Below are 24,378 nucleotides of genomic sequence, written 5' to 3' on the forward strand. Positions count from 1 at the left end.
AATACAGTTGCAAGTACTAATAGAAATAATAATGATTAAAACATGTTGCATCTGTCTTTAAAAACTTCTGATTGAACCTCTGTTGATAGGTGTTGGGCATGAATTGTGTTGCCAGTGTTGGTAAATATAATTGCACAGCTGGCTGTTGCCACATCGAACCTTTTTTAGAAAATTTGCCTGGCAGATGTTTTATTGTCTTGGTGTACCATTTTGCTCTTGAACCTCTACTGTGATTAGTTGACACGGGGAATTCACGATGGGGATGCTGTTTAATGCATTCAAAAATGGAAATAACCTTATTCTGTAGTTTGATTTTTGATAAAGCAGCAAGGTGTGCAAAAAAAAATGACAAATTGGCACCTGAATCAGTCGTCGTTTCTGCTCATGTTTGCAAGTATGAATTAAAGATCTTGCAAGACTCAAATGCAGCGTAATGCCTGGTTGACGTCTGCTTGCATAAAGGAGTGCCATATGCACTTGAGCCAGAGTTCCTAAGCCATACCTGTCGCTGTTATTTGGAAGTCCAGTGCCTGGAGACGGATATTTGGTCTTAGTGGTTTTGGCATATATAGGCATCACATGATGTTTGTGCTCCCTACAAATTGCCATCTTGGGAAGCAACCTCAATCTTTTTCAGAAAGTGAGTTGGCAGCTTAATACCTTCACTATACTGATTAGTGAAGTGTTGCTGTTGTACTAATCTGGTAGAAAATCTATTGAAGTGTCTTGAATCGAGTGTTTTATACAAGAATATATGGTTACATTTATTAACCTGTGAACACGGTAAAGTTAGCCGGTGTCGGAATATTTGCAGTAGGTTGCAAACCTTCTGGATGGAGTTTCAATGGCTTGAATAAAACTGCACATTTCTTTCAAATAATTTTATTGAATAGAGGTTATTTACAAACGGTGTACAAAAGTGAAAAATGAAAAGTGTCCATTAAACACCACATGGGAAGACTCCACAACTTTTGCAAGAGCAGCAACTCCTGCTTACCAGTATCAACATTGTTGGGCAAATCATCTTGTAGTGCACAGAAATTGAAACAAATACTAAGTTGTCTACATTGTGTGGAAGCGCAATGTAAATTTCCAACCCCTGCAAAATCTCAAGCAACTGTTTTTCACTGGCTAAAATTTGGCTTTAAATGATACTCGACAAGGCTTCATACATGGGCACACTGCAAGGGCAGGGCAAGGTGGTGTTTGCCAACACATTTGAGTGCACAAGATTAAACAAATGCTATTAGACAAAAGCTGTAAAAAAAAAAGGCAAATTCGGGGTTTCAAAAAGAAAGTCAAACTTTCAAGGGCACTCAACCTTCCTCTGCAGGAGGAAGGAAGAAAGTCAACATGTGACATACTATGCCTTTTGCAGTGGCAAAAGGGAGAGTGTGACTGGCAGGCCACATATGTTAGTAGAAGCATTTACCGGCAGGGAATATTTCCAGACATTCACAGAGCAATGCTTGTTAGTGGGGTGTGTGCAATGATTGGAATATTATCTTGTGTGAAATGACCAAGCTGCACAGATCTTTTGCTGTTGAAAACTAAATACTCCCATTGTCAATGTAGGGGAGAAAGTGAAAATTTGTTTTAACTCCCAGAAACACAGTCAAATGTCAATAATTTGAACTCGATGCGGCACGAAAATTTGTTCCAAGTTAAACGGACTTGGGATTCGAGGAGGCTTATTTGACTAGCACTTGTGTGCAGCACTGCATTATGCGGTGCACGTGCACTGGGCTAACACGAGTAACAAGTTCCGGAAGTGTGGTTTTACGGCAGCACAGCACGTGCTGCCATTAAGCCACACCAATGGAAAAGGTTTGCACATAACCCGCACCCCGACTTTTTTGAAATTTGTGCCACGCATTATGCACGTCGAAATAAGGCACTTCCAATGGCAGGTGGGAGTAGCAGCAGGTGTGCAAGTTGGCACACTGCTGAGAACTTGGTTGGCAGTGCGGGATGTTGGAATTAACTGTCACAAACGCCCAAGCATTCGAATTACCAGGCATTTTCGCATTGAAATAAAAAATTTTGATAGGACCACAGCGTCGGTTCGATTAAAATAGGTTGAAATTAATGAGATGAGACTGCACCACATGTGCACAGCAGGTCTCTAACTCAAGTCTGACGTTGGGCTGTATACATGGTATGTGGCTGCCTGTAGTTCACACTGAAATTTGGCAGAGAGAAAGGGAATTTGCAAAGGCCAAGGTAAATTGGAGTGGACGCTTGGGAGAGCCACATAGGTTGCATAAATGAGGTCCATGGGCAGCATGCAGACCACATAATTGAGACCCCCGGTCTACAGTGCAATACGAAGTGCAGTTTTAATGAACGCAAACTTCCAATTTCACGGTCAAAATAAACTGGGACCAGAATAAATGAATTGGGATTTTCTAAACCAGTTAAATCCGATCGATCAACTTTTGTTTAATTCGAAATTGATTTTTTTAGCTACGGAAACATTAAGCAAAGATGGCTAAATGAAAACAGAATTGCTTGGCCGCTCTTCCAGACGGGAAGAGAAAGAAAGACTGCCTCCTCAGCCAGTCTTCTAAACTTTTCCTTTTTGACACTGCCGATTGTGTTGCTGGCTGGTATTAAGACCAGCCAGCCACGCAAGCTACTTCACTGCTGATTAGCTTTACCAGTCTACAATGTTTCACATCTATTAATCCCAATTTATGGCATTTGTTGACACATTAAAACAGCAGCCTACTTGAACAAGGCATGTTGCTGTGCAATGAATACTGACAGCTTCTAACTGGCTCTTGGAAACCTCAAAGCATGAAAAGGCAATGCATGGTTTATAGAAACGACAGTTCTGTGGTTTGTGCAAGTGTCAGAAGTCTTACTTTTGCCTACCTTTGAATATTCTGTAACGTGACCAAATCTGTCCACATTGCATGTATTTCTTCATGGGGAATGTGTATCAGAAGGTCCAAGTTAGCACTCCTGTGGTCATTCAATAGCACACCTGTTGTGAACTGGCGCTTTTGGACTTGACCAAAGCACAATGGTGTCTCAAGGATTAGACGCGACCAACACATGCATCATTGTGTCATGCAAATGAAAGGCCTTTACACTGAGCAAACATCAAGGAGTTGGAATATGAAGTGATAAAAGCGATTTCTCAGTGCAATGATCCTTTAAATGTACTACAAAGTCTCTTTGTAGTAGGGCAGTTTACACATATGAGCCCTGCACAGATATTAGTATGTAGACACTAGAGACAGTATAAAAGGCATGAAAAATACAGGTTGGTCAAGGCTCACAGCAGCTTGCTTGCTTGTATAGGTTGATGGTACAGCATAAAACCTTGTCTTATATTTACAGTTACTTGTTAAGTACATTGTGACTACAGTAGTCCAAGCAATTGCACTTGTGACAGTACAGGTCAAGACATTCACTTTTTTTTCTTTAATGCATAGTAACAAAATACAATACAAAAAAAGTAATGTACCTGCATTACAAAAAGTGGAATGCATTAACCTACTCGTCATAACCACTCCAGCTGATCACTTGTGTGACTAGCACACTGGCAACAAACCAGCAACAGTCTCCCAGTGGCAAGTTAAAATACAATATTTTTCTCGGGGATTGCAAAAGAAAGATGTCCAAGAAAGAGTGTTTGTAAAAGCTTATAATCATGAAGGTTGGCTCCCGCTGTTCGTTGACACAGCTATAATGCTACCCACTAATACCAACCCGAACCACAGCAGTTCGTTTATCGTGCAAATGAGTCTATGGGATGAGGCTGCACAATGGATTATGGAATTTATTTTGTATAACTATTTTCTGCATTTTTGTCTCCTTGTCAACAGTGACATCAAAGAGAAAACTTAAATGCAGAGTAGCTGTAATATAAAATGTATGAATGGCACTTTTGGAATAGCTCGGCTTTTAAGAGGCTAATGCCATGATCTTTACCTACTGCACGAGATTTGAACTGTGAAAAGCGGATGTAACCAAGAGCCAACAAGGAAGATATTACGATATGAAGCAAGGCTACCTTTCAGCTTAACAAGTTGTCAAGCAGTCTCTCCTAACAGATACAACATTTCGCACACTTGCTGCAAGACACGTTAGCTATTCTAAAGCTGTCATTGCACAGTGCACGAACCAACAGTCAACAGTCACTGATGGTAATTCCAAACACCATTTCATTAACAATGCTGAGATACACTCTGTCTGAAGACATCAGCCTTTGAAGCAATCCGCAATAGCCACTACTACAACACACAAATGGCACGGTCTTAAGGGTGTCACCAAGATGACACACTCTACATCAGACTGCTGTAGCATGCCCTTTATAAGGTCATTCTACACATGCTATTAGCGTGCTGTCATTTACTCAACCAGAGATATTACTCCAAACACCGAGTGCATCTCTAAAGGTTGGCAAATGACCATGATATACAGTATGGCCACACTTAACCATGTGCTTTACATTTGCCAAAATGCGTCACATGAGTTTCAAGGGCTACAAACCATTCTTGTGAGCAACATAGAAAACAGCAACATGTATCTACATTTACAGCTGGCACATTTGTGAGTGGGTGGACATAAGGTGCCATGATTCACATCTTTCATGTGCTTCTGCAGTGCAGGACAGCATTTAAGTCAATGATATGCATGACTGACAAAGTACCTAGACAATAGTGCACACAGACTTATTCACATTCTTGTACTCTGTCCAGGTCCTAAAGAGACCGACAACTGAGAAAGAAAAGTCAAATTTATGAGACATTAAAATACAGTATATCCTGGATATATCAAACTCGGGTGTATGAAATTATTGTTTATATTATACAGTTGTAAAATGCCCTTGGAAATTTCATGCAAAAGTCGAAATTGCGTTCACTGCCACATTCAATATCTCGAACGCCGTGTCCCTGCAAGTGTGCTTTTCTAATGGGGACATCATCACTTCTCGCGCCGTTGGGAATATTTAATGGCGATGAGCTCAAGACAGCACTGTTTTGGCAGGTGTTGTCAAGCAAGACATAGTACCTGAAGAGCAGTACATGCCATGGAGGAAAAGAGAGCAGGGTGCGCATCTCAGTTTCGCTTGTGGTGCATATAGATGGCTCGTGCAAACTGCGGCTGTTCGTTATCAGCAAGAGCAGATCGCCGCGCCGTTTCAAGAATGCAAAAGGCCTCCCAGACCGATATGCGTCCCACAGGAAAGCATGTATGATATTTGATCTTTTGACTAAGTGGCTATAGCATGGGTTGCCAAACTGAACATGTCTGCACTGGTGGGTTTATCTTCTTGTAGACAAGGGCTTTCCGCGACATTTTGGAGTTCCATAGTCCCTGCTGAACACATTACATTCAAGCTCGCAGAGTTGCACATGAGTGGGAATGGACTCGGATGTTCTGCAAGCTAAAAGCCACTTTTGAATCTAGCAGTGTCTGTAGTTTTGGCAGTCACAGATGCAATGATCAGAAAGGAAGGGCCGAGAACGGAAGGACTGAGAGGCATTGGAGCACCGAGCAGCACGCAAGAAGTGACAGGCGGACTTAGAGAAGCTTAGGGTGGACAGGAAGCAAGGACTGGTGCCGACAGGAAGTCTGTTTTGAAACCGAAACGCAACGGAACAGTCTGCTGTGGTTGATTTGTTGCCAACGTGTGACAATCAGCCGTTTGATCGGCGTATTGTAACGGACACACAGCTGGGCACATGCAGAACTTGGCAGTATAGGTTGCATTGATGGCGCCGAGCACAGCGCGTATCTATACAGGCTGGTTTGCTTCTGTGCTGTGTCTATTTCCACCTCATCCTGAATAAAAATGCACACCAAGCACTTCCAACGCATGCGAGGTGCACCACAGTCTTGCAACTGGGTGACAGAGACTTTTAGGGTTAGTGTTGAGACTCCACAGCACAAGCAACTTGCAACATTCTTGTTCAGAAAATGAGTAAACTTTTGTACATTCAACATGGCCATAGAGTAGGTAGCAAATTGGTAAATACCCACTTTTCATGACCTCAAGAAACTGTCTGAGACAGGCGGAGATTTCACATAAGCATCAGATAGGCAAATTTTGTATTTATAATTATCGATACATATCAATCTATTCGCAATTTCCTTGGAGCTCGATATATCCAGGATCGACTGTATATCATATTGAGAGAAGTCAGTGACGGATGGATCGTTAACATGAAAACTTAGATTGGCAGAGAAGGCTGCAACACTCCGCAGTGGAACTCTGTCCTTATTTATATGCACTATGCAATTACACGGTGCTTTAATAACATCAGACTAAGTCAAATGTATTAAACTTCATATCCATAAAATATCTTTAAAATGTGCCTTAAGTACCAGCAAAATTTAAAGTCATTGTGTAGCACAACAATGCCTCCCAGATTGGTGCAGCATGGCATGAAAATCCTGCAGAACACCGCAAATCTTGGGAGGCAATGTAGCTGGGTATGGGTGCGGCCTCCCTCCCCCCACTCACTTTGTTGGTGGTTCAATACATGCACCACGAACTAGTTAATCAGATTAATTCTAACAATGAATCTTCAATTGCTTTTAAAAGATTTTTGTGAGCCCCTTAATAAAGAGATAGAAAGCAAGATGCTGTTTCCAAACATGACCCTTGTCAGACTTGCAGCTCTGAGAGACACTACTAACATTGCTAACATATAGTGCTGTTCCTGCAGCAATGAAGACCTATATTTAAAAACTGCAACAGAAAAAAAATGTGGCACCCAGCATCTGAGGAGAAAGACCTCTCTCATGCTGATCATGACTGGTAAAAAAAGCATAGGAAAGGTATGTCTTTCCAAACAGCCGGAATGCCACTTTGGCCTTTATTTCTCCTTGAGGGAAGCTTCCAAGGCCTGCTGCAGGGCGTCATCATCATCGATGCCGTAGTCCTGCATCAGAAAACCCAGAGCAATTTGTGCATTACTGAGGCAAGCAACATTTTAAAATGCCAGTGACGGTTCAGCTTTCTCAATGACATGCTGAATCATTACTAGCATTACTTTCCATGCAGTCCTTACCCACATATGACAGGGTATGTAGGGCAGTGAAAAATAAATTCCGTCATGGTGGCAGCCACAAGATTATTAAAAAAAAAAAAAATCTTGTTAGGATTTCTTCTTGAAAAGGATGCATTCCATCTGGAAGTCATCTCAAAACAGTATGTACTCCTTCAGTAACTTAATGTCACTGCACAAGCCTTACCTTCACCAGCATTTGTCGTTGCCATGCAGTCTTCGTAGACTAAAATAAACTTTGGAACGTCAAAGTTGTGTCGCTCCCTGCATCACTACAAAATACGAGTTATCACTCACAACTACCAAGCCAATGAACATGTCACCTTATTACCGGAGAATAAGCCTAGCAAGTCGGAAGGCCTTTTAGATTGCTTATAGAAGCAACTACAGTAAACAAAACGGCAAACCATGTGCACCAGGCCTAAATGGCTGGAAAACACCCTGCAAAGTGTTGCTGTGAATGTAAGGCATCTAAAAGAAGAAGTCTTTCTCGGAGAGAACAAGGCTTGCAACTGCTATGTTATGGTGCTGATCAGTTAGTCTATGCTGTCCAATCTGCAACATGCATAACAATTAATAATGAATAATTATTAACACACATGCATGCACGTGTGTGTATTTTGCTGCAGGAAAGGGTGTGTGCATGAGTAATTTGTCAGACTACAGAAACTGACGATTTTTCTATTGTTCTGACATGATTCACAACATGATTTTCACTCTATCAAGCCATTGTGACAGCATTGTTGATTTTTAATGCACAGAGACGCAGAATGTTTAAGCATGACCATGAAAACAAGAAGAAGAAGTACCTTCCACACCACTCTTTTATCTTAACGGTGCTCAAAATATTAAGTGCAAAAAAAAAAATCTCAACTAGAACTGTGGATTTCTTTTTCTTTTCTTTTTGCCTCTTCATAATCTCAATGCCTACAAACACTTGCTTTATTAATGCAAGTAAGCAATGCACATCAGCAAACGACTTGATGCCCAATAAATAGTAGAGCTACAGTTGGCAACAACACAAGACTGCAGCAGCAAATACACTGCTGTATAGCTCGAGAATTTGTATAAATGCACCAGCCGACTGCATTTCCATGATGTCATAGCAGAGAACTATGTACTGGAAGCACAGAATGCAGGTGCAGTGTGGTTTTGAGAGCTGAGCTTGTATTGAATTCTTAGGTTATCACTAAGTATAGAGGTACTCAGCATTTTTCTTTTGCTTTCAACACCATTACAAAACTTTTTGGAGACAGTGCCACAAAGTCGAGTTTACTCACCACATAGGTGTCATACTCGAAACGGTGCCTGAGGTTGAGGTGACTTAGAAAATTGATGGATTTCTGGTGAGGATTCCCCCATGGCATGGATGCACACACCGGGCATACCTGCACAAATAAACCACACATACCGTTCTTACACACCACAATGTCTATTTCAACACTACACAAAAGGTTAAGTGCTATTGGTGTGTGTGTGTGTGTGTGTGTGTGTGTGTGTGTGTGTGTGTGTGTGTGTGTGTGTGTGTGTGTGTGTGTGTGTGTGTGGAGAGAGAGAGAGAGAGCAGAATGAAAAAAGTTTTTGCACTGGGAATTTGGTTTTAATTGAAAAGGTTCAGTGAAAGTGAATTTATAGGGGGTGTTCAAATCATACATTTTTTAAAAATAGAATACCAAGTATTGCTCATTTCCAGCCAAAATGAGTTTGCGTGGAGTCCATTTGGTGATAAAAGGCTTACATTGCATTATTTGACACATGCATGCATGCCATTCACTACTGGACATCTGGTCAACTGAGCAGCTTGTCAATGATAAATAGCTGCTTTCAGTATTGTTATATGGGGAACCATGATAATGACAGTAGCAAAACAAAGGAACAGCATTTCACCAGATAGACATAGGCGTCTTTGTTGAAGAAGGTGAATGCAAACAGCCAAAACGTGTGGAAATGAAAGTTGATTGGGTGGGAAGGAAGGGGGGGGGGGGGTACAATTTTTTACTGTTCAATGAAAAAGTTCAGGGAACCCTTACTAAAACTCTTTTGCTAATTTTTACTTTGACTTTGCAGTACCTCAAACACACCTCTCTCTCTCCACCCTTTTTTTTTCAATATTTTCTCAATGCTGTAGCACTTCGCACTACACAAATACAAGCTGTGGTCACATTTACTTTTTACCATGGAAAAGGTAAGCGTGCAATTAAACAGCCAATGTCTGTTACATGAAACTCTGCTTGAAGCTTCTTTGAACACTTGAAGGGACAAACAACTGGCCAGAACATGTCATGAGATTTTGATGGAAATGAAAAGACCTCAATTTATTGTGATACAATAGAGCATGACGTTCACAGTAGGAATTGCAATATTAAATTGCTACAGAAAGTAATGAAAAACGGTCTGTTATGCCATGTTCTGGTGAAACCTCGATGCTAGAACTGGATGCCGACTACATAACTGTAGATTACTGTGCATAAGTCGGCTGTTATTAAGTGCGCCAAATGTATTGCTTAAAATCGCAGCCTTTATGTTATATAGAGATTTGCTCTTTATTCCATGCATATTGCGATATAAAAGAAGTTCATGCTAACAAGAAGCATTGTCTTTGCGGCAATGAGTGGCACCGCAGAACAGCAGTGAGCCATGGCATCCCTCAAGTGCACGATGGTGCACATCAGTGTTTTTGTAGACGTGCGAGTTTGTGAGCAGTGAGATACAAAGTGTCATCGCACCATCGACGACATGATAAAATAATTTGTTACAGCTAGAGCTGCACTTGTCTGCTTGCCACCAATGGCACTGTAGAACCATTATCACGCTCATATATCACTATTTCTAGCATGTTTTCAGTGTACGACTACATAAACAGGATCACGACTGCCGATGGAAAAATCCCGATATAAATATTCCTCAATGTTTCCTATGTTACCATTGCAAGACTGGACAATGACCAGTAAGCGTTGCATCACACTTAAAAAAAGAAAAGGGGGGGGGGGGCAGTGTTACTATAACTGCTTGGCAGTCCCTTTAAGCAACAAAATTTCTATACACCTCAGCATGATTGCCACCGTTTTCATGGGGTGCGGTGTTTTAACGGCAGTCAAAAAGCGGGACGTATGTGTCCCACTGTCCACATATCACATTACATCGAACAATGATGTCGCTAATCACACTCATGTGATTGGGTACGTGGTGTCGCAACACACCAAATGCCTGCTTACGCAGACGCCCCTGCGGGGAAAGAGGAGTGAGCTGCGCATACCGTGCACACTGTTACTGCCACATGGACCATCTGCATCCATTAGATTTAAGTGCAGTGTCGTTAATTAGATTTGATGAGAAGACTCAAGGTGTGCAGCCCCGATGCAGCTACCGCTGCACGTTCGCCACAAATGGCATGCTGGCAAAAGCAATACATGTCACTGACAAAAATGTTTCTTTTTCCCACTAGCATGGCAACTAGGTAGTATCAAAAACTTTGCCTGATGCTAGCATGTGCAATCTGCATGTAAAAATGCACTGTGTTTGCGCATGACTTGTGCAAGCAGAACAATAGAATAAATTTCTGTGAGTAGGCCAGAGTGTGTAAAAAAAAAAAAAATGGTATTCGCAATTTTTTCTTGTTCTCACCGCAGAAATCAGGTGCATGTTATTCAAGTGCGCAATTGAATAAAGTACATGTAGGGCCTTTTTTGCACAGCTAACTACAAGTGAAAACAACAATCATGCACACATGCACATCACTCCCCCACTCTTCGTGTAACCCTTCTTCGTGTAACCCTTCCGTCCACGTCCTGTCCTTTCTTAATATCGTCTGTGTAAAACTGAGCGCAATATAACCATGGACCCTTCTATGTGTATGCAAACAACTCAATTTTCTGTTACACACCTTCCCCTTCACCATTATCAGCAAAGGAATGCACAAACATTATTTTTTACAAGGAATAACATCCCACAACGTAATGACTCACCACAGAGTGCGGGCTGTTGTAGTGGTTGGCATTGCAATGGTCCCTTAGGGCAGCAAGATCCAGGTTGTCCATTTCACAGTAGGGGCAAGGAAAGGTGAACCGGTTTTCCTTGCCAGATGACTGACTGTGCGGAGGCTGGTACACGGGAGGCGCGGCTGCAGCACCCTCCATTTCATCTGAGCAGTTGCTGTGGTGGGCCCGCAGCTTGGACAGCGAGAGCTGAGCAAGCCCGTTTTGGTTAACACCTTGTGGCCACACTAGACAGTGCTAGTTAGCTTACCACTTTCCTACAGCCTGAGCAGGCAGCCTTGAGTGAAGAAATGTTCTTGGCGAGGTCTTTGGCCCGCACTGTTTTGCTAGGATCAAAGGTGGACCGGCAAAGTGGGCACTTGGGATCATCTTGCTTGCACTGGGCCAGGCACCCACTGCAAAAACTGCAATGGCATTTCCCTTAGGGCCACAACACTGTACAACACAGTAACAAAAATGAGAAACAGTCAGTTCTGATGGAACAGTGTTTGCCTGCATGAAACAAGTATGAAAAAAAAATCAAATTATGGGGTTCCACGTGCCAAAACCACGATCCGATTAGGAGGCACGCCGTAGTGGGGGACTCCGGAATACTTTGAACAACCTGGACTTCTTTTAACATACACCTAAATCTAAGCACACAGGTTTTTGCAATTCGGCCCCCACAAAAATGCAGCCGCTGCAGCCTAAATTCAAGCCCGTGACCTTGTGCTTAGCAGCCTAACATAGCAACTAAACAACCACGGCGGGTACGAGAATGCAAAAACAAAGCACCGTCAATATGCAGTCAGAAACTGGCTTAAATACTTTAAGATACAAAGAGACACTGGCCCTTTTTTTGTTTTCTTATTGAAATAAAAACAAAAGAAAGTTAGTCGCCAAATAACGGTGACAACAGCTACTCCGTTTTACGTAACATTGAATTATTAATACTAAGAATATTCTAAAGAAACATAACAGTACAGGTTCAGGAAATGTAGAGCAGAGTTCGAGAATAAATTAGGTCCACATATAGGCCTGGCAACACTAATATACAAAGAGAAAAAAAAAAAGGCGAGGACAGGATGCACAGCTCACTATACTGACTCCCAACACGCGGTCCATGATGAAGAAAAATACACAGCTGATCAAATACATGCACATTTTTACACACCCTGTTTGCATGGTTGATTTTGTTGAACACCACGAGTGATGGTACCTGCTTAGTTCATACATAACTGAGTGAAACAGTTTTTTAACGTAATATTTAACAAGTGCAAAATATAGCTACCACTAGGCAGTTACAAGAGAGAAAACAAAGAAAAGCCATCACCTGGAGCCAACGCTTTCACATGCAATCAAAATGGGCCTTTGCCCACTTTTTATCTGTGCACCCTACACCTTGTTTAGTTACTAGTCTAGTAACCCCTTAAAGGGGCCTTGAACCACTCCTCGGGTTTGGTGAAATAACACAGTCAGCGGGTAGTATGCGCTCCAGTGACCATCTCAACCAAGTTTTGCTGTCATACAGGGCGCGTGGAGCTCACAAGCAGAGTGCGAAGTCACCTTTCTCTCAAACGCTCTCTTTTCAACAGAAGCCTTCTCCTCATTCTCTTCTGGATGCTTTAATTTATAATAAAGCAGATTCCCATACATGGCTGCTATTAATAGCTGCAGTCAGTTATATAATGTAGATACCGCAGCCGCCGAGAGGGCCGCGACGAGTCTGCTAATTTAACGCACTGAGGCTCGCTGAGGCCAACCGTATTTGGTGCATCGTAGGCACCAAAATAAGTTGTAGCGTCCATATTAACATCCAAAATTAAATTTCAAAAGCTCGCCATGGTGACATTTAGAAGGCAGAGTATTAGAAGGCAGAGCCTTCGCAATGCAAGTCATTGAAGAAGGAATGGGAGCACAGCAGAGGCAGTGTTTGATTCCAATAACTCCGCTTCTACTGAATGCATTGAAGTAGTTTTTGTGGCAACATATTGCTATGGAACAGTATTTGCGATGACGAAGAGGCGAGCAGTGTGAAGATGACGTCGACGATTAGAGGCTAGCGCGGGCTGTTGCCTCTTGGCCAAGTGTGGCGTATTTCCTTGTAAATATACTTGTATATAGCTTTTCGTCTGCGTCTTCCTACGTAACACATCTGGTGGAGGTGGATGTTCCCTGTACCTCGTCACGGAGCTTCACAGTGGACGCTATGTCGAGCCTTCCTTCATGGCTCCCGGTGACAACTCCACTCGGCCGACTCAGACACCTGCTGCCACTTCAACGACGTACATCGCTCTCCCTGCTCCCCGTGATCCTGGCATATTCTTGGGCAAAGATGGGGAAGACGTCGAGGACTGGATCAGCCTGTACGAACACGTCAGCTGCAATAACTGGTGGGACCCTACTATCATGCTCGCCAACGTAGTCTTTTACCTCGGTGGCACACCTCGAGTTTGGTTTCGGACACACGAAGATCAGCTCACCAGTTGGGATTTGCTTAAGCAAAAGCTCCGAGACTTGTTCGACAACCTCTACGGTCACCAACTTGCCGTGCAGAAGGCGTTATCCGGCCGTGTGCAGACGTCAACTCAACAGAGCCCTACGTCACATACATTCAAGACGTCTTGGCTCTGTGCCGCAAAGTTGACGCACACATGACTGAGTCAGACAAGGTTTCCCACATCCTCAAAAGCATTGCCGATGACGCCTTCAACTAGCTCGTTTTCAACAATGTGGCGACAGTGGATGCAGTTATAAAAGAGTGCCGTCGCGTGGAACTCACTAAAAGCAGTTTGCCCATCTGCCCAACACCCCAGCGACATCTTCCTGTGCCGACGCTCCTTGTCCCAACAACACTGGCGATGTTACCAGGATCGTCCGGCGTGAGATCGAGGCCGCCTATCCGGCTGCCTTCGACTCCAGCTCCTCCAATGCACCTGCAGTCACGGTTTCTTTGATCCAGGCAGTTGTCCGTCAGGAGTTCACAAACGGATCTTCACACCAACTGCTTGGCCCATCACCCTGATACCCACTTGGCTTCTGCAACCCATCTGAATGGCGCACTGCTGACGACAAGCCCATTTGTTTTCACTGCCATCGAATCGGGCACATTTCTCAGCACTGTTGCAGTCGCTGGAGTTCCCTGACCCAGTCTCCTTATACTGCCTACTCTCGCCCACCAGGTGGCCTTTCTCGTCCCTATTCCGCACGCTCCGATAATGCCGCCACTGATTCTCCAGCACCGAACTGCCCCTATTCTCGTTCGCCTTTGCCCCAACGACGACAATCTCGCTCTCCCTAGCTCCATCGCTCCTTTTCGCCGACTCCCTTCGGACGCCGCTCCCAGCTGGAAAACTAGACGATGCAGCGCCTCGAGGTGACACTGCATTGCTCCCTATGCCGCCAAATCCTCTACTAATGTTGCCCACTCACCTGAACCTTCTTGACGTGCAAGTTGACGGTGTTTCTGTACCTGCTCTTATAGACAATGGGGTGCATTTGTCGGTAATGAGCGCTGACCTTCGTAACTGCCTGAAGAAAATCACGCCCACCACGACGCCTGTTGTCCATGTCGCCGATGGCGGAACAGCCCCCGTAATTGGTATGTGTGCCGCCCGCGTGTCCTTCGCCGATCACTCCACTATCGGCGCTATTCACAGTCATCGCCCACTGTCCCCATGACATCATCCTCGGCTTGAACTTCCTCTCCACACATTCTGCTCTCATCGGTTGTTCCGCCAGTACTTTCCGCATTGACCTGCCTGTTCTAGATCCTGCTGAACCACACCCCAGTCGCCTCAGTTCCGTCGACTTCGTTTGCTTGGCACCTTCGGCACTGACTTAGGTTGACGTTGGGCACTGGTCATCCCCACCAGTGCCCAACAGTCACTACATCGCGGCTCCTATGCAAGACGTCCTCCTTACACACAGGATCACAGTACCTCATACAGTTTTATCTATTACGGCGAATTGCGTCTGCCTGCCAGTGGTCAATTTTGGCTTGCCCACACAAGTGCTGCCACGTGGGATGTCTCTGGCCCATCTGGCCCAGCTTTGCTCATTTAAGGATCACTCCGTAGCATCTATTGCAGTAGACGACAATTCAGCCGATCCTCCTCTACCACCGCAGTCGGCAATTTGTACCATCGCCGACTCACAAAAAATGATTGCGCCCGACATGCCGTCCGAGCACCCTTGTGAGCTCTACCACGTTCTGTTTTTCTACCACAATATTTTTTACTTTAACAATCACCCTTTGGCCCAAACTACAGCTGTTAAACATTGCATTAATACCGGCGATGCCCCTCCTATTCATCGCCGCCTGTATTGAGTGTCACCGGCTGAGCACCAAGTTATTCACGCAGAAGTTCGCAAAGTGCTTGCCAAGAACATTATTGAACCGCCGTGTAGCCCATGGGCGTCACCTGTTGTACAGTCGAACACGGATATATCGAACTCGAAGGGGATCACGAAATAATTCGATATATTAAAAATTCGATATAAAAAAATGCAGGCCCAGAGACTACCTGTGGCGGACGATGACCTACCGATCGGCGCATTCAAGAATGACAACTATTTCCGCACACACGCCGCAACGTAATGCTTTATTTGCGTGAAAAAAAAATCGCTTATGTTTGTCTGCTTCTTCGCCTTGCAAATGAAATTAAAGACGCCAACCTCGATCTTATTGAGGCTGTTCAGGTGCGAAAGCCCGGTTCCTTCCATGTCGCCGCAACAACGGCGAATCAAGCTGAACGCGGCCGCCACTTCAGTGGCGGAGTACAAGCGTGTAGCCGCCCCCTCGTCAGGACGATCTTCGTCGCCACTCGAGCTGTCGGCCTGGGTCCCTGCGACTACAGCTACAAAGTCCTCGTCGGCGAGGCTAGCAACAGCCTGAACATTGCTGTCAATGTCCACAAAATCGTCAGCAGACACTTGCTGGAACGGCAGCTGGGAAAAGGGATGACAACTCGCGAAACGCGTCGTCCATGCACTCGTCGTCGCCGTCGCCGTCTTCACAGGTTTCGGGAAGTTTGGCCGTCACGAGGCCTGCCTTCCGGAAGCAGTTGGCCACGGTATCCTGCTTGACGTCTCTCCAGGCGCCCGTCATCATTTGAATGGCCCCCAGCAGGTCAATCTTAAGCTCGGTGCCCATGCGGAGGTTCACCAAAAGCCTATCAATGAGTCGCCTCCTGTAGCCGACTTTGAAGGACTTAATGATGCCCCGGTCGAGCGGCTGCAACTTCGCTGTCGTGTTCGCCGGCAGAAACTTGAGCGCGATGTTTTCGAGCTCGCAGGTGGTGTGATGGGCCGAGCAATTATCGACGAGAAGGCAAGCGTGACGCCCCGACTTGCCCAGTTCGGCGTCCCACGCTTGCAGCCATTCCGTAAACAGCTGATGCGTCATCCACGCTTTCTTATTGAAGGCGTAGCGAACGGGGAGCTGCTTACAGTTTTTGAAGCAGCACAATGCCCTTGCTTTGCCGATCACAAAGGGCTGGAGCTTTTGAGAGCCATCCATGTTAGCAGCGACCAGAACGCTCACACGGACTTTGCTCATCTTGCCCCCGTGACCTGTGGTGCCCCGGACATCGAGCGTCTTGCTGGGGAGCATCTGCCAAAACAACCCGGTCTCGTCGGCGTTGAAGATTTCCGCGGGTGAAAACTTTGCGCAAATTTCCGGCCATTCCTTCGAAATCCACTGCTGGATATCCTGGCTGATGACGGCTCCGCTTTCCCCAGAAATGGTTTTGCCAACTATCTTATGGCGGTTCTTAAACCTCTGCAGCCACCCTGTGTTGTCGGCGAAGTTGTCATCACCGAGTGCAGCGGCAAACCATTTAGCTTTAGCCATTAGCATTGGGCCCTCCACCGGAATGTTCTTAGCCCGCACCTCTAAAAAACACGCATAGAGGGCCTTTTCAACTTTCTCGTGGGCAGGAGCGTGCACACGACAAGCTCCCGACGTTCGTTGCTCCGCCGCTTTCGACTTTATGTCCGCCTTGTTTTTTAACAAGGTGCTTAGAGTGCTCCGAGGAATCCCGAAGTCGTCTGCCACTGTCGCACTTCTCTCGCCCGCCTCAACACGCTGAATGGCTTTCAGCCTTGTCGCAAAGTCCAGGTTCTTGCGCTTCTTGACGGTGCTTGTGCTTGCTGCGGCCATTGCTTCCGCGTCAGCTCACCACGATCCAGTCACACGTGTCGTGAGACGCACGCAAAACAATAATGAACACGAAACACAAGAACGCGCACAAAACACAAGAATTCACGTGCGCAGCCTCCGCCAACAAAGCGCTCGCGATGGCCACCTCCAAGGGCGACAGCGACGTACGAAAGGCACGAGCGGTGGTTGGCTGAGCCAAGCAACAAGAAAAAAAAAAAGGCAAAAGGAGGAGGCCGCCGGCGCCTTCGTTCCTGGCTACGCGGGGGAAGGATGAGAGACATTGGGGGAGAGAGAGAGAAAAAAAAGGCAGTTCCGCGGAGAGCGGGCGCAGCGGGAGTACAGTCCGAGCCTCTCTTGCTCTCGCATTTTCCGAGCCTTTCGGGGGAGGCGCGGAGCTCGCGGGTGCAGCGAGTGCCGAGATCGCGCGGTGTTCTATATATCCAATGGCGGGTAAAAATATCGTTCGATATAAACGTATGAATTTCTGTACTTTAACACAGAATTTTCAAGGGGATAATTTACGAGTTCGATACAGACAATAATTCGATATATGTGGGTTCGATATATCCGTGTTCGACTGTACTAGTAAAAAAGAAGGATGGCTCATGGCGCTTTTGCGTGGATTATCAGCACCTTAACAGGGTTACCAAAAAGGACGTGTATCCCCTACCTCGGATTGATGACACCCTCGACTGCCTCCACGGTGCTTACTATTTCTCCTCTATTGACCTTCGCTCCGGCTACTGGCTAATTGCCGTGGACAATCTTGACCGCGAAGACTGCTTTTGTAACACCCGATGGTCTTTATCAATTCAAAGTGATGCCGTTCTATCTATGTAACGCTCCTGCACTTTTGAACACATGATGGACGCCCTTCTTCACGGTTTCAAATGGTCCACGTGCCTGTGCTACTTGGACGACGTTATAGTATTCTCCCCAACGTTTGCTACGCACCTCGAGCACCTCTCGGCAGTCCTGGACGTTTTTCGTCAAGCCGATCTGCAACTCAACGCATCGAAGTGCCAATTTGGCCGTCGCCAGATTACCAACCTTGGGCATCTCGTTGACACAGAGTGCAACCAGACCCAGGCAAGATCCATGCTGTTACGCCCTTCCCTGCTCCGAAGTGTGTCAAGGATGTGTGCAGCTTCATCGGCCTTTGTTCGTACTTCCGCTGTTTCGTGAAAAATTTCTCGGCCATAGCACGACCACTAAGCGAGCTTTTGAAAAAAGACGCCGCTTTCTGGTGGGGCGGTAACGAAGCCTTTGCATTCTTGCATCTAATCTACCTTCTCACAACGCCTCCCGTCCTGGCCCATTTCGATCCTTCTGCACCTACCGAAGTCTGTAGTGATGCCAGCGGTCACGGAATTGGCGCAGTACTGGCACAACGCCAGCAGGCTCCTCTCACCCTCGGAGCGCAACTATTCCATCACTGAGCATGATTGTCTGGTACTAGTTTGGGCGGTTGAGAAGTTCCGCCCATACTTTAATGGCCGACCCTTTTCCGTTGTCACAGACCATCACGCGTTTGGCTGGTTATGTTCACTGAAAGATCCTACAGGAAGACTTGGTCACTGGGCCTTACGCCTTCAAGAATATTCATATTCTGTCACCTACAAATCTGGCTGACTGCACAAGGACGCTGACTGCCTGTCTCGCTACTCGGTAGACGAGCCTGACGACCCTCATAGTAGTACCGCCAACAGCATTTTCTCAGTTTCTGCCTTCGCTAACATCGCCGATGAGCAGTACCGAGACCTATCGCTGCGAGCACTCATCGAGCGTGTGCGCTCTACACTTACCGACGCATTCGTTCACCGATATGTCCTCCAGGGCGGCATTCTGTATCGAAGGAACTTCCTCCCTTATGGATCTGATCTTCTTGTCGAGGCAAAACTTCTACGACAGATTGTGCTCTTTGAGATGCATGACGCACCCACTGCAGGACATCTTGGGGTAACCCGCACGTACGACCGCGTCCGCCGCCACTTCTATTGACCTGGTCTTGCTCGCTCCGTTCGATGCCACGTTGCTGCCTGTGATCCCTGCCAACGTCGGAAAACACCTCAGGTGCTACCTGCCGGTCATCTCCAGCCGATCACCGTCCCTGTGGAACCGTTCTTTCGTGTTGGATTAGACCTCCTCGGTCCCTTTCCCACATCATCCTCTGGGAACAAATGGGTAGCCGTCGCAACTGATTACGCCACCCGATACGCTATCACGCGGGCTCTCCCTACCAGTTGCGCCACTGACGTCGCGGACTTTCTCTTGTGTGACATTATCTTGCTTCATGGCACCCCGCGACAGCTGCTTACTGACCGTGGTCGTAACTTCCTCTCGAAAGTTATTGCCGACATTGTGCGTTCCTGCTCCACTCAACACAAGCTGACTACCTCATACCATCCTCAAACCAATGGCCTGACAGAGCAGTTAAACCATACTCTTACCGATATGCTGTCCAAGTACGTTTCCAAGGACCACCATGACTGGGGCATTGCCCTTCCTTACGTCACATTTGCATATAGTTCTTCCCGGCACGACACCGCCAGATTTTTCCATTTTATCTACTGTACGGTCGCGAACCGACCTTGCCCCTTGACACGGCACTTCCTCCTGCTGCGATCTCAACAAGCAAGTATGCGTGCGATGCCATCACTCTCGCCAACAATGCACGCCAACTTGCCTGTACTCGACTGACGGCCTCGCAAACCACTCAGCAGTGTGAGTACAACGCCCGCCACCATGACGTACAGGTTTCGCCTGGTGTGCTCGTGCTCCTGTGGTCGCCCTCTCGTCCCGTCGGACTTTCAGAAAAGCTCCTTTCGCGATACACAGGGCTTTATCGCGTGCTGCACCAGGTGACGCCTGTGAAGTACGAAATTGCTCCTGCGAGTTCAATCTCGTCCTCTACTCTAGCATCTAGTGATGTCGTGCTTGTCAGTAGGCTCAAGGCCTACTACACTGCTTCCGAGTACGGCCTTTAGTCACTCCGGGACGGTGCTTTTGCCACCGGAGGTAGTGCTACGGAACAGTATTTGTGATGACGAAGAGGTGAGCAGTGTGAAGACGACGACGATTAGAGGCTAGCGCGGGCTGTTGCCTCTTGGCCAAGTGCGGCGTATTTCCTTGTAAATATACTTGTATATAGCTTTTTTGTCTGCGTCTTCCTACGTAACAATATTCTTTAAATAGCCTTTTTTTACTTCAAATGCCTTTCTCCACTTTGATGAAAAGTGGTGCAAGGGCCCTTTAGTTGTTAAATTATTTTGAGCAAAAGTGACCCGATTTTGCTTTATTTTTTCATGGCTTGTTTTCAAGCTTCACTCCATCAAACAGGACAAGGAAACAAACAAGTGCACACTACCAACACGCGATTTATTTGAATATACACAGAGCATATGTAGTGATGCAAATGCACACGTGGTTAGTCGAGGGATGAGTATATCTGTTATCAAAGGTAGTTAAGCTTCTTATCTGTCAGATCGATTGATGGGATGCTGTTACAATTGTTCCTTCGGTGGATTGCGTGGGTCTAAAATATTTCGCGCGTGAGGCGACTCTTGTATGTCTTCAATATAGTGCTGTGCGCAAAACCTGGTTTTCAATCGTTGCACATCGACATCTGCTTCCTATTGATGACCCTTTCATTGTTCACAGTCCAAGGAAGTGTCCACTTACCTTCAAAACGGGTACCCTGGTAAGGTAAACATATTTTCTGTTGACGTAAAGGACCTATATTATTCGCTTCCTGTTGCATCAGTTTGTGTGGCTGTTATGGAAGCCACTGACTCACTTGGGCCTACTCGCTTCCACAAGCATCGGAGGCTTCATGGACATCCTGACGTTCTACTTGAGGTATACATTTGTTCCAGGATGAGCTGTATGGTCAGAGAGAGGGTGTCCGTATAGGGTCAAGCTTGGCACCGGTCTTGAGCGACCTGTCATTGGCCAGAAGCGACAGACGACTTCTGGAAGCCTTGCCAGACACAAGCATCATTAGAACCTTCCATTTTGTGGACTATTGTGATTTTCAACAAACTGCGATGACCACGAGGTAGATCACCTTTATGACTTTATCGCATCGGTTATGCCTGACCTTGTCCTCACGAGAGACCTCCCCTAAAATCAAGAAATAAGGTTTCTTGATTTGAGACTTCACCTAGCTAGTGATCACATATGCTGGGCTTACGTCCCCCGTTTTCAGAAGGGTCTTCTGCCTTTTTCATTAAAAGACAGTGAAATGGGGAGTGGCAACGGCTGTTCTTAGGGAACGCATTAAAAAGGTCACGTGCGTATCAAATGGGGAACAGTTTCAAGTTGCGAGTTGGCTGGTTATGATCAGCAGGCTTCCTGGAGTTTTTGTTGTCTCAGCATTGCAGAGAAGCTTGTCCAAGAAATGGAAATCGGATGAACAGTGTTCTCTATCACCAATGACAAGCGGAAGGCTACCGTCATAAAGTATATTCAAAAGATTTCGGATCACATCAAGAAAATTGCTGGAAGCGCTGGGGTGCGGGTTGTTTTCTCAGTGCCCTACAGACTAGCACATTTATGCAGGCTGGTCAACCGAGATGATGCAAAGACCGAAAAGTGCAAGAAAAAGCAAAAAATTAGTGGACTGTCTCAGCTATGTTGCGTACAATGTCCCTCTATCATGTGGTCACTCATATTGGACAGACGAGGCATTGTGTTAATGACTGCCTGTTCACTCAGAGCTGACCAAGGAAGCAATCTGGCTCCGCACGTGTCGACGTGCAGCAGTAGCAAACCAGATTTTTCGCATAGCACTATACTGAAGACATACAACAACCGCCTCACGCGCAAAATATTTGAGGCCCACACAACCCACTGAAGGGACAATTGCGTCAGCATCCCATTAATCGATCTGACAGATAAGGAGCTAGACTACCTTGGATAACAGATAGAGACTCATTCTTCGGCTAACCACGTGCATTCGCATCAGTACATATGCTCTGTGTATTTTAGAATAAATCATATGTTGATAGTCTGCGCCCATGTTTGTTTCCTTCCTTGTCCTGTCTTTGTGCAATTCACCCAAAAGTCACTGTCAAGAGTTGAGCAGTGGCTTTCCTTTGCACATGCGACTCGCATATGAGCCATCAGTGGCAATCACCATCAATCCAAATCTGTCAAAAGGTGCAAAAAAAAAAAAATGTTATTTCAAAAACGCAGCCTCTGAGCGCTGACGAAATGCTGCCATCTTTTGTAGTAGAAAACAAATACAGCAATAAACATGCCCCTCCAGTGCAGACAAAATGTCTGACGTCTATGCTGTAGAACACGAAGACAATCAATGTGGCCCTCAAGGCGCTGAAAACAACAAATAAGAACAAAAAGCCTGGCACTGCAGCTGTCTATGCAGTAGAAGAAATACCAAGTGGATGTGAAGAGTTCATCCAAATTGCTTCAAAAACAGGGTTATTGTCATGATGAGCTGAGCTCATCAAAACCACTTAAGGGGTTATTAGGAAATATCAGATCGAAATGCCACAATAAGAACTGAAATATTGCGATTGCTTGTTGAAAGAATAGAAATAAAATGATTGATTGTAAAGGTGTCCTGTGGTATACGAGACAATGTGTTGCAGCGTACATAAGTAACCGAAGTGGTGACTAATCACAACATTACTGTCAATGCCTTTACCATCATGAAAAGTTCATGACAATTACTTTACCAAACATTCTATGGAAGTTGTCAGCTTAACTTATGAAGGCCATACTAACTCCAAAGGAAATAAGTCAGGCACTTCGCATGTTTCAGTACACCTCAACTAACTTACCGAACACACATCTGAAATAAATCATGACCCTTGCAGAACTAGTACCACGAAAGCATCACCAGACTGATGAACAGTATAATTGTAGCAGCAGCTTAGCTAATTCATTGGCAATGCAAGAAAAATTAAAAGCGATGCGACAGGCGAATTTCGGCACTTATACAAAAGCAGCGCTTCGCAATGGCCAAAGCTCATTTTCCATCACAGGGTATTTATTTTGCCGCAATGTGCACTAGCGTAGAAAAAGCGCAGAACAAAAGGAAGTATTTCGAACAACAGCTGTTTCGAACGCTACGCTTTCTCACGTGCCGTCAATAGAAAAACGAAAGCGTTGCGAGACGACAAAAATAATTTAAAAACGAGAAAAATATGTATACATATACATATGTTGGCGTTAAGAACTGGCCAAAGCGTTCGCCAATATTTGTGGCACTATTTTTTCCCAAAAGTGAGCTCGGAGCATCGAACACACGGCAGCCTAGCGCGCGCTGCCTATCGAACTGCGCCGGAAGCTCGTGGTAACACGCACCTCTGTTCCATTGAAATACGCATATCAGCTGTTGCGTATGCGTACTGTTGTAACACGGGATGCACGCATCGTTGCGTAACACTTCTCTAACTGCGTTTCGCCAGTCACTCTGCTGTTTACGTCCGCGTCTCGGCTCAAGGCTGGTCTTTACGCGGTCCCCAGCAATCTGAAAGACGTCCAAGACCCCCCGCATAGCAACAGCATACTTCGACCGAAGGGAAGAACGCCAAACCGAAACTCCCTTTCCAGCTTCACGACGGGTTTTCCGCAGTCATTGAAATCAGCTGTTTGCTTCGCACTTTCAGAAAAAAAAAAAAGAAACGCACAGGCACTTAGCTGTCACTGTTACGTACAAATTTTAGAACAAAGCCACGCGTTTGGCAGCGAGCTCAAGTAACCATGGTCCAAAAGCACAACGAACAAACATTTGGGAATTACCGGAAAATAATCAAGTAGTCAAAAATAATAACTGCGAAAATAACTTCTTTTGCACCTGTGACCATACAAGCATTAAAGAGTAAACCAATGTAAAACGGCAAGAGATGCAAGAGTACGCAGCAGCACGAACGCGCCGCGACGCGAGCCATGCTTCGAATAGAACAAAGCGATCCTTACGTGTGGCCGCAGCTGATCGTGACTGGCTTCTGAAAAATCTCCAAACAAATGGGGCAGATGAACTCTTCTGTGTTGCTGATCATACTGCTGGTCGCCTTGAAAAGGGAAAGCCTAGCCATCATTCTGATTTGCGTTCGATGCCCCGGGGGTTACTGCATGAAGTCACTAAATTAGTACGCAGCAACGCGCGCATCCTCCAGAACGCGATCCTGATTGTCGTCGTATGAGCTGTGTGAGTGGTCCACTGCTATGGTCCACTGTTTTCGTC

The 24,378-nt window shown here is 45.7% G+C and overlaps 1 protein-coding gene across 2 annotated transcripts; it reads right to left on the reverse strand.

Annotated features, from left to right (window-relative positions):
- Nucleotides 1–866: 866 nt before the first annotated feature.
- Nucleotides 867–24,368, reverse strand: LOC135900036 (E3 ubiquitin-protein ligase RNF166-like). 2 transcript variants are annotated; one of them, XM_065429455.1, is made up of 5 exons: nucleotides 24,111–24,368; nucleotides 11,274–11,427; nucleotides 10,994–11,212; nucleotides 8,309–8,416; nucleotides 867–6,902 (listed from the first exon to the last, which is right to left on the reverse strand). In XM_065429455.1, the coding sequence occupies exons 1-5, from the start codon at nucleotides 24,230–24,232 to the stop codon at nucleotides 6,837–6,839; spliced, it is 669 nt and encodes a 222-aa protein (XP_065285527.1). In that variant the 5' UTR covers nucleotides 24,233–24,368; the 3' UTR covers nucleotides 867–6,836. The 2 variants fall into 2 exon arrangements, with proteins under 2 accessions (XP_065285527.1, XP_065285528.1); XM_065429456.1 differs by lacking the exon at nucleotides 24,111–24,368 and adding an exon at nucleotides 23,496–23,521.
- Nucleotides 24,369–24,378: the final 10 nt, after the last annotated feature.

Source organism: Dermacentor albipictus, chromosome 1 (genome assembly GCF_038994185.2).
Source record: "Dermacentor albipictus isolate Rhodes 1998 colony chromosome 1, USDA_Dalb.pri_finalv2, whole genome shotgun sequence".
Taxonomy (NCBI): Eukaryota; Metazoa; Arthropoda; class Arachnida; order Ixodida; family Ixodidae; genus Dermacentor; species Dermacentor albipictus.

Excerpts from the sequence above, each read along its gene's own strand:
- LOC135900036 (XM_065429455.1), bottom strand. The coding sequence starts at position 24,232 with ATGATGGCTAGGCTTTCCCTTTTCAAGGCGACCAGCAGTATGATCAGC. Across the intron at positions 11,428-24,110 it reads ACGATCAGCTGCGGCCACAC|TTTTTGCAGTGGGTGCCTGG; the intron begins GTAAGGATCGCT and ends ATGCCATTGCAG. Across the intron at positions 8,417-10,993 it reads ACAACAGCCCGCACTCTGTG|GTATGCCCGGTGTGTGCATC; the intron begins GTGAGTCATTAC and ends TTATTTGTGCAG.